Source organism: Ahaetulla prasina, chromosome 5, assembly GCF_028640845.1.
Source record: "Ahaetulla prasina isolate Xishuangbanna chromosome 5, ASM2864084v1, whole genome shotgun sequence".
NCBI classification, from domain to species: Eukaryota; Metazoa; Chordata; class Lepidosauria; order Squamata; family Colubridae; genus Ahaetulla; species Ahaetulla prasina.
Window position 1 is genome coordinate 99,090,072 of NC_080543.1, and position 10,495 is coordinate 99,100,566.

At 49.3% G+C, this 10,495-nt stretch overlaps 1 protein-coding gene across 1 annotated transcript; it reads left to right on the top strand.

Annotated features, from left to right (window-relative positions):
- The first annotated feature begins 8,106 nt into the window (after positions 1–8,106).
- POU3F3 (POU class 3 homeobox 3) lies at positions 8,107–9,719 on the top strand. The gene has a single exon (XM_058185677.1). It carries the CDS (start codon positions 8,293–8,295, stop codon positions 9,604–9,606), a length of 1,314 nt encoding a protein of 437 aa, XP_058041660.1. The 5' UTR covers positions 8,107–8,292; the 3' UTR covers positions 9,607–9,719.
- Positions 9,720–10,495: the final 776 nt, after the last annotated feature.

Here is a 10,495-nt window from a genome sequence, read left to right on the forward strand (position 1 = left end):
TGGAAACAAACTCAGCTGCTCTTTATCTTCCTCAAACTACTGGCAAAAAAAGAAAAAGAAAGAAAGGCGTTCCTTTGAAAATTAATAGAATCTTACTTGTGCACTGTGCCTTTTAATGCAACTGAAGGTTATTAATTATGAAATTTGCTAATTAAGAATTTGGCTCAGCATGGATCCATATTACTACACAGCTAAACATTCTGGCATGTAAGTAAGTTACTGTAGTATTAAATGCAACCAAAAGATGCAAGAAATCCCTAATAATAATCCCTCAATAATACTGATTTCTGCTACAAAGGCACCTATCCATAACTAATTAATAAATATCTCCTTAATACTAATATTATACTAATATTAAAATTCACTGTGTGTGAGCTATATAAATTTATTTAATAAATAATACCAAACAAACAAAAATTACCAGTGTGGTGAATTCTTTATAGGTGTGTGTGTGTGTGTGTGTGTGTGTACAAAGTCATAGGTGTACACATAGTATATAAATGTGTGTGAGAAAGAGGGATGTAATGAAAGAATATAGCCTTGTCAATTAAGTTGTTGCTAGTTTTTGCATTGTGTTCTGTTTTTGTTTTATTTTTATTATTATTATTTTTGTACTCTTTAATCCAATCAAAGAAAAGGCTGAAAAGTTGCATTTCTGAATGGCACACAGAGACACACAAATCATACACATTTAAAATATAAATGAAAGTTTCACTGAATGGCAGTGCAAAGGGAAACGAGGAAAAGGTAAATCAAGATCAAAGTTGGAACATTGGGGAAGAGAGGTTAAGGTATCAAATATTTTTTAAAATGCTACTTGGATCCAAGAACACATGTCCCTAGCACTTGCAAACAGTGTAATTAACAATCATCAATGAAATATGATAAAGTAGTGGTGGTAGTGGTCTCTGAAGAAAATTGTGCCCTAGAAATATAATAGTCTTGGGTATTGTCAACACTTTAGCAGGCAGATCCCTCAATATGGAAACTTCGATTTGTGTAACTAATCCAAGCAATTGTTAACAAGTCAATCCAAAAATCCTTAAATTTGATTTGGGTATGTTTAACCGTGGAAAGAGAGGTTGGGAGCTGAGAAAAGATCTTGAACTTGTTATTAAAGAAAGGGGAGAAAAACCTGAAGTTTATTTCATTATTCTTCAATCATGCCTGCAGGGATAAGAGTAGGAAGGAGGGAGGGAAACGTTTCCAACTTCTGTTCTGAGACACAATTGATTATAGCTTCCTTGTCCAACTTGGTTCCCCCTCCAATTATTCTGGACCACAACTCTTATCACCCCGCAATCAGTATGCTCTTGGGTTGCGATGGTTGGGGATGATGAGAGTTTCAATTAAACACATTTGGGGTGTACCAGATTCATGAAGACAGAATGCAAGATTCCAGAACAAAAATGTGGTAGACTGGGAGGATGGATAGAGTAGAGTAAACATACACAAGGATTAGTATGACTGTATAACAATAGCACCACATATTTTATTATCTATCTATCTATCATTTGTCTAAGCATTGAGTGTCACAAGGACTCTTTGATCCATGAAGAATTGTAGATATCCTTAATTAGTATTAGAAAGTTGTTTTAGCTCAGTGAAAGTCAGATAAGAACGGAAAAGTAGCAGCCAATAGTCAGCAACCATTCAAACCACACAAACCATTTTCAAACGATCCTTTCTATGTTAGGAAGACTTAGGGAGAATTTCGGTCAGAATTAACAATCAGGCAACACACTCCTAACAGTAGTCTTGCTATTCAAATATATAGACTGAAAATAGCTGTGTGATTTGAGATCTTGTTCTAGATAGGGATAGTTTATTAATTATATATATCTAGGGAGAAGTTAAAATCACTTCTCTCACTTCAGCCATATCTGTATTATATTTTCTTCTATGGTGTTTGTTCCTTTAGCAATCCTTACTTTCTTATTCTTAGGGACAAGGGAATGTCAAGTAAAATAAAAAAATGCCTGCTTCACTGGGGAGATTAGATAAGAAATATTCCATCATGTGAGAACAAATTAGTCTTGTTACTTGGGTTCTCAAATAGGCCCCAGAACTTCAATTCCTGGCACAACAAATTGCTTTATGGCACATTGCCCATTCTTTCTCATCTTCTCTTCTTTATTATTTTATATTTTTGTCCTGCCTGTATTATTTGTATAAATAATAACTCAAGGGATCAAACATCTCTTATTTCCTTAACAACACTGTGAGATAATTTGAGCTGGGAGACAGTGACTAGCCCAAGGTTACCTAGCTAGCTTTAATGCCTAAGGTAGGAGTAGAACTCACAGCCCGTTGGTTTCTAGCCCACTTCCTTAACTACTAACTAGACCAAACTGTCTGTCTGAATATTTTGGGGTTGGTGTGTCTTTTTAATGAAATGGAAATAGCTTAAGAGTGGCTATTCTTAGTAGCTAAATCACAGTGATAAGGTTCCCATTACCTGGTGCATCCTTTGTTGCCTCTTTCTTATGGTTCTGACTGCTGTATCTAAATAGTAGGTTGGTGTTTTTAAGGGGGAGAAGGGCATTATTTCCTAGTCACATACTTTCTTTTCCCCTCCATGCTCACAACGCAAAGACATAGAAAAATATACTTTTATGAAATATAGATAGATGGAAGATAGAAAGAGAAAATACTCCCCCCCCCTTATTTCTCTTTCTAACAAACTTTTGGAAGAAGGCAACTGATGCTCAGTGAAAGTACTTTGAATCCCCTCGCCGATCGCCACCACGGCGTGCCCCCTGCCGGCCAAGATAGACAGTTTTCTCGAAAACTTGAAAAAGTTTTATTTTGTTCAACATACCCTACGTAAAAATAACTAACAACCAATAAAATTCCCGTATAAGCTAGTATTGTAAAAAGCCCACAACAAAATAAAGCAAGTTTTAGTGAAGCTAGAAAAGCTCTGGTTTTGGCTTCGTTCCTCTTTGGCTGGAGCATGGCCTTTTATCTAAAGCCCAGTGCACAAACATATAGCTTAATGTGACTAGTGTTCTTCCTTTATTTCTTTCTCTATGGCAACCAATATGTTCCGCTCAGAAATGTTCCCCCATCAAGGAAACAAATGATCTGGAGGGAGCAGCTTTATACGGCATCTGTTCCAGTGGAACACACAGAGTTAACCCCAGTCAAAAGGGAAGCTGAGCGCGTCCACGAGAGAAGGGAGATCGGCCATTCTCCCCCACCCCCATCGGAAACCGACACCTCCCTACCAGCCATCTCTCCATCTACTATCGGGATTTGCTGTGTCGTGTTGCGGTTCTTTTGTTTTACAACTCAAAATATCCACATGTGTGAGTTGGGGGCTTTCTAAGGCAAAGAGGAAACCCTGGAACACGAACAGAAATAAGATATATTCCAACATGCCCCCTCCTTTTATTTAAGAGAAGAAATCATCGGAATGGGGAGGGAGATGCCCACCGCGTTAGAAATTTAGGGAGCCAGCTAAAGTTTTCTTTGGGTCTGCCCCGATCGCCTCCAACCGCTTTGCCTTCCGACCTGGCTGGCTTTCTAACTACTCCCGTTAGGTTTACCCTTCCGATCTGCGCCTCCAAAGGGAGAGGGCTTCCAAGTCCTTCCGTGAAATCCGGGCTCTAAAAAGAAGGGCTCCAAGGACGATGGCGGGGTACGTGGGGGATTGCGGGGGGGGGTGTTTGCCTCGGAGAAAGAGAGAGAGAGAGCTGAGGTGAAGTCGGCTGCTTCTGCTTCAATCCCAGCCTCCTCAGAGGATAAAATGAAGGGATGTCCTGGTTAGTTTTGATTGATTATACTCTTTCTGGTGGACTTTCACTACAGAGCTCTAGATGTTGTGCTTAACCGTCTGTTCCCTAGTTACAACATTAACCCTCTGCGCGCATTACTGCCGGCCTTAGTCGCCGCCGGGTTGCTACCCCTCTGGGTCAGCCCCATGTCCCTTAGAAAGCGTGTTTTTAAAGGTATCCTCACCTCTCTCGTGGGGGGAGGTGGGAAAACGGCACCCCTCTCCGACCACTTCTTTGCCTAATGCGAAACATTCTCTTTCTAGCGACGGTCTTTCTTTCTTCGGCCCCTTTCTCCAAGTGCTACACCAGTGCCCCCCAAAGTGTACAAGCATCACAAGCACTTAGAAATTGTTTTCTTTCTTAGGTTAATCTTTCACTAAGGTGCTTGAGAAGGCGAGGGGGGGGTTTCCTCTCATGCACCCACACTGTTCCAGGACGCAAGGGGAGGGGAGGGAGAAGAAGAAAAAGTAAGAACAAGAAAAGGAGAGAAATATAAATGCACTTACCAATAGGCGCTCCAGCATGTACAGAATTTGTATTTTAAGTGCTTTGCCATTAAGGAGGAAAATTCACATTCTCGACTGCAGCGCAACGATCCAGGGAAAGATTTTCCTTTGCACTGACTCCACTAAGCCCAGCTCTCCACTAGTCTATTATTTTCACTAAAATATATGAAAATTTATGCAAATGAAAATCAGCACTAACTGTTCTCCTCTTGTTATACTTTGGATTTTTTTTCCCCCAGACAAAGCAATCACACTCTACAGGAAAGCGGGGTGGGGAGTTAGTAGTTGGGGAGATGAGGAGGATTAAGTTTTCTTTTATACATAAAATAAATTTAAAAAATAAAATAAAATGTCAAACTCAGTCGGTAACCTTCTTTGTTTGGTGAATATAGGCTGGGTTCCGGGAGAATTTTTAAAAAACTTCTTATTATTATTATTATTATTATTATTATTATTATTATTATTATTATTATTATTATTATTATTATTATTATTGCGTCTGCAGAGGCGCTATCACGTTTCATCAGGCCACCTGAGACGGCTTTTGAAAGCATGTACTGTGAAATTCATAGCAGTAATTTAGACAAAATCCTCACTGTATATTAATGAAAGACGGCCCCATGGCACCGCCGCTATCCTCCCCATTCAGTGTAAACAAAACCACGAGACTCACTCGGTTTTTGAGCCTGATCCAAGCAAAATCGGCTGGAAAAGAAAACATGGGGTTCTGGCACCGACTATTGGCTCGGCTGTACCTGGAGATCTCACACCGATTCAATGGAATCTTGTCTCCGATCCTTCATCTCTCTAACTCGGCTGGAAAGAGGAAAACCTCGGGAAAGACTCGGGCAATAAAAAAAAGGAACTCGGCCTATTTCGCCTTTCCTGAACTGAGGCTGTAGGTCTCAGAATAATTCACAGTACTGTCTCCCATCTTTTACCCCCACCCCCCCGCTCCCTCCCTGAAACCATCCTAAAACGGCGTGTCGTTTTTAACTGTACAAAGCAGGAGCTGGAGCGATTCCTGAACCAACGCTGCCGGTCTCGGGTTCCTCGCCCCACCGGGCCAGTCCCACACACACCTTCCCTTTTCCGGGGTGGGGAGGGGGCAATTGGCATTCCCCTAGGTTGGACTTTTCTGTGGCAAGCCTAGGAATTGGAGGGAGGACCGCGCACGGTGAAGGGGTTGTGTTGCCCTTCTCAGTGTAAACACGCTGGGCTTGCTTTTACCTAAAGAGACAGCGAGAGAGCCCGGGCGCATGAAAGGGACAGGAGCCGCCCCCCCCCCCCCCACGCACACACACACGCCCCGCCAGTCCCCAATCCACATTGAACGCCCGACAGGTGTGTTATTTTTTTTTCTCCCCAGAATCCCCAGGCAGGTCCGCGTCGACCTCGCTTGGCTCGCCACTTTCTCTGCCCGTTGTTCACTGAGGTCGCCTCGCCGCCGCTGCCTTTCGCACGGCTCGTCCGCTCTGCCTGCCCGCCTCCCTCCCTTTCTCTCCCCGTCTCTCTCTCTCACTCTCCCGCCCACCTTAACTCTTTCAGCTGGAGGAGCAGCCATCCAAGGAGCCGGATCTGCCTCCTGCAAAATACCCTCGGAAAAGGGGTGAGTTTGGCAAAAGGCGAAGGCCGCTAGAAGGAACTAAGCGTCCCGGGGGGGGGGGGAGGGAATCGGAAAGGCAAGTCCTGGCATATTTTAGACAGCAACGGGAAAGCGCAGCGAGGACGCGTCGGCTTTGAAAGGATGCCTCGTACATTGCCCCGGCTTTTGCCACAGCACGTGCTGGTAAAGAGCCGCCTTTCTTCCACTTGGTAAATTCTCATCCCAGGGCCCAGTGGGTCGCGGGCACAGGCTCCTTCCAAGAGGGAGCGGGAGCCGGGCATTGTACTTTCCACATGACGCACAGCCACGGGACAGCCTTCAGACAAAGGAACCGGAGGCCGGTTGCCTGCAAGGTCGGGCCAAAGCTTACGGATCTCGCCTCGGCTTGCCCGAGGTTTCCGTTGGGAAGTGGGAAGCCGCGTCGGAATAAGGGGAAACCCCCCTTTACGCATCCGACGAAACCGAGAGAAGAGCAAACTTTGAAAGATGCCGGGAGACAAGCCTTCCTCCCTTGTACCGACGAGGCCGTGCGAATGGGGACAATCCCCCCGACACGTGGATTAAGCGCCCATAAGAGGAATTTTATGCACGCAAGTAAAATATTATATCGTGGATTTTCTTTTCCTACCACCACCACAGCAACCCGCTCTTCCCCGCTCCTCTTTATCCTCCTCCTCCCTTCCTCTCGTTGGCTCACCCCCCCCCCACCCGCGCGCGCGCCGCCTCCCGCCTTTCTCTCGCCTCCCTCTTCTCAGCTCAGAGCCGGGAAAACTCCGATTTATTCGCCGGGCTCCAAGAGTTAAGATGTTGTGGGTCCTCAGAAGGAGGAGGGAAGCGAGAGGAGGGAGGCAGCGCTTGAGAGAAGAAACCAAGGGAGGGGAGGTTTAGAGGGGGTAGGGCAGGTTTCCAGCCTCCACGACACTTTGCCTAAATTAAAAAGCAACCAATCGGAACGGCCGGAAGGGGGGCCTCGCGTCCTGAGCCAGTCATTCCGGGCCTGTCAATCACTCAGCGGGTAGCCAATCAGCAGGGGCCCTCGCGCTCGACTTCCTTGTATTTGGGAAAGTGTGGTGGTGGTGCGCGCGCTCTCGGCTGAGGGTAAACATTCGACAGTCCCTGCTCTGCGAGGGAGGGACGGAGAGAGAACTGTCAGAGGGAGAGAAAGAGAAAGAGAGGAGGGGGAGGAGAGCAGGCGGCGGCGGCAGCACACCAGCAGCGGCAACGAGGGAAGAGCATTACTGAGCTTGAGCTGCTTTACTCCAGCACCGCCGGAGCACTGGCGCTTCGCGAACCTGGCAGCCAACTTCCCCACTGGAGTTCGTGGCTTAAGGATACCTTATATGCGCACACGCCACCGCACATCTCTCCTCGCCCAGGCGATTCCAAACCTTCCCTCACAGCAGCTGAACCGCCGCCTCGCCTTCTTCCCTCCCGTCCACCCCAGTGTTGCCCCGATTAGAGGGGGTTCAGAAACTGTAAACTTTTTTCCTTGGTTTGTTTTGCTTGGAGAAAAAAGAAGAAAGGACGCCTTGCCCGCGATTCCTTTCCCCATGTGAGAAGGAGGAGAAAGAGGCATCCCGAAGGAGGCAAGGCGGCAGAAAAGGCGAGGAAAATGTCTTCTCCAGACTCTCGCAACAAGATTGCCAAAGGACTCCTGTTTCCAAGGGATCCGGGCGCTTCAACCGGACGTCAACTTTGAGCCATGCAGTCTCCTCAGCTTCGCCTCCGCCGCCAGCCACGCCAGAAGTTTTCTTAGGACACAAACAAAACTTGTGTGTTAGAGAAAAGGAAGGCAAGCGACACCGTCGAGGAGCCAGTCGCGCCGGCGGAAAGAGAGAGAGAGAGACAGCGAGGGAGAGAGAGAGAGAGACAAGAGAGAGACCGGGTGCGCGTGACGAGCGAAAGAAAGGAGCCCACCCGCGTTTACTGACCGCCTTACAAAGCCTTACAAGAGGGAAAACGGGGGGAAAGAAAGAAACTTTCCTGGGGGAAGAAAAACAACAACAACCAACAACCTAGAAACTGCGAGAGAACTATGCTCCTGAGAGAGAAAAGGAAAGCCAAAGGGGGAGCTATTGTGGGGTGACCCCCCCCAGTTTTCGCTCTCCCCCCCCCCGCTTTCTCCCTGTTCCCCCACCACCTCCGCTGCAATATACTGGCTGCTGCTGACAGGTAAATAGCAAGAACTGTTCGGAGGGAGCCGAGAAAGCGCTGGGGTCGGGCTGCTCTTTCTAAAGAAGGAACCGCGATCCCAGGAAGGTGCGCACGGCGCGGATCTCGCCTCGGTACCGGCTGGGCGGGCGGCCGGGCGCGCGGGCAGGCGAGGATTCTCCTCCCACGCTCCTTGGCTGCGGAGGCTGGAGTGCGAAGTGGAGGGGGGGGAAGAACAGCAGCAGCAGCGATGGCTACGGCGGCGTCTAACCCCTACCTGCCAAGCAACAGCATCCTGTCAGCGGGCTCCATCGTCCACTCGGACTCCGGAGGGGGGATGCAGCCAGGCAGCGTGGCCGTCACTTCGGTGTCCGGCGGGGGCTACCGGACCGACCCTTCTTCCGTGAAGATGGTCCAGAGTGACTTCATGCAGGGCGCCATGGCGGCCAGCAACGGCGGCCATATGCTGAGCCACGCGCACCAGTGGGTGACAGCCCTGCCCCACGCCGCCGCCGCCGCCGCCGTGGAAGCCGGCTCGCCCTGGTCCAGCAGCCCGGTGGGCATGACGGGCAGCCCCCAGCAGCAGCAGGCGCAGCAGCAGCAACAGCAGCCCGACGTGAAGGGTGGAGGAGGCGGCGGCGGACGGGACGACTTGCACTCGAGCGCGGCGCTGCACCACAGGCCCCCGCCGCCGCACCTGGGTCCCCCGCACCAGAGCCACTGGGGGTCCACCACGGCGGCCCACTTGCCTTCCATGGCTACCCAGCAGCAGCAGCAATCGCTCATCTACTCGCAACCCGGCGGCTTCACGGTCAACGGCATGCTGAGCCCCCCGCCCGGCAGCCAGAGCCTAGTGCACCCGGGCTTGGTGAGGGGCGACACGCCAGAGCTGGGCGACCACCCAGGCCATCACCACCACCACCACCACCACCCGCACCCGCACCAGCACCACGGCGGCGGCGGTGCCGGCGGCCTGAACAGCCACGATCCGCACTCGGATGAGGACACGCCGACCTCGGACGACCTGGAGCAGTTCGCCAAGCAGTTCAAGCAGCGCCGGATCAAGCTGGGTTTCACGCAGGCCGATGTGGGCTTGGCGCTGGGCACCCTGTACGGCAACGTCTTTTCGCAGACCACCATCTGCCGTTTCGAGGCCCTCCAGCTCAGCTTCAAGAACATGTGCAAACTCAAGCCCTTGTTAAATAAGTGGCTGGAGGAAGCCGACTCGTCCACGGGCAGCCCGACCAGCATCGACAAGATCGCCGCGCAGGGCAGGAAGAGGAAGAAGCGGACCTCCATCGAGGTGAGTGTCAAGGGAGCTTTGGAGAGCCACTTTCTGAAATGCCCCAAGCCCTCCGCCCAGGAGATTACGAACCTAGCGGACAGCCTGCAGCTGGAGAAGGAAGTGGTCAGGGTTTGGTTTTGCAATCGAAGGCAGAAAGAGAAGCGGATGACCCCTCCTGGGATCCAGCAGCAGACGCCCGACGATGTCTACTCCCAGGTCGGCAACGTCAGCTCCGACACGCCGCCCCCGCACCACGGACTTCAGGCAAGCGTGCAGTGAAAAAGACAGAAAGACAGACAGTCAGAGAGACAGAATCTTCGTCACAAATGTGAGAGGAGTTATTAGAGAGAGAGGAGGGGGGCGAGAGGAGAAGGAGAGGAGACCGAGAGAGAGAGAGAGAGGGAGGCAAGCACAGCGCTGGTGGGCAGTTCGGGTGGGTGAGGGGAGGGAGATGGAGAAGGGAGGCAAACAGGAAAACAAAAACACGACACCTGCAGCCCACGTTTGTGTTCGGTTCCCCGACCCCCATCATTTTTACCCGTCTCTGTATCAGAAACATTTGGAGAAGTCCAGCCCAGCGGTGGGAATTCCATCTCAGCATGGAGAAAACAGCGTGATGGAAACCCAGCCAGACCAAAAATTGATACCTTTCTTTTTCTTTTTCTTTTCGTTTGGGTAGCTTTCTACGACAAAATCTAAATTACGTCCTGTCGTTGCCTTCAGGCAGCGACAAAACAAGCACTGTCACCTACTTCTATTCTCTGCCCCTACCTTTCTCTTCTCCTTCGTCATTTCCTAGCCTCAACCACCTGCCACCGCACTCACCATTCTTTTTCAAAGGGCTGTCCTGTGAGATTCCCTGAAACTTTTCTCTCCAGCTCAAACACGTGCACGTATAAACACAGACAGGCGTTTTTAAAAAAATACACGCAAAAGGTTAGAGAGAAAGACAGAGCCGCAGCAGGAACAAAACCAGTAACAAATATTAGCTGCTTTCCAGAACTTAGTTCTTGGCCAAACTACATTAATTATTGGTGCAGGGCAGAATATCCACTTGAGAAGGGTGATATTCTACAAAATGGGGTGGGTGGGTGACAGTCTCTTTAGATGGGGAAAATGGGAAAATAATGCACTCAGCAGTTAAAAAAAATAAGCAGTCAGGTTAGGA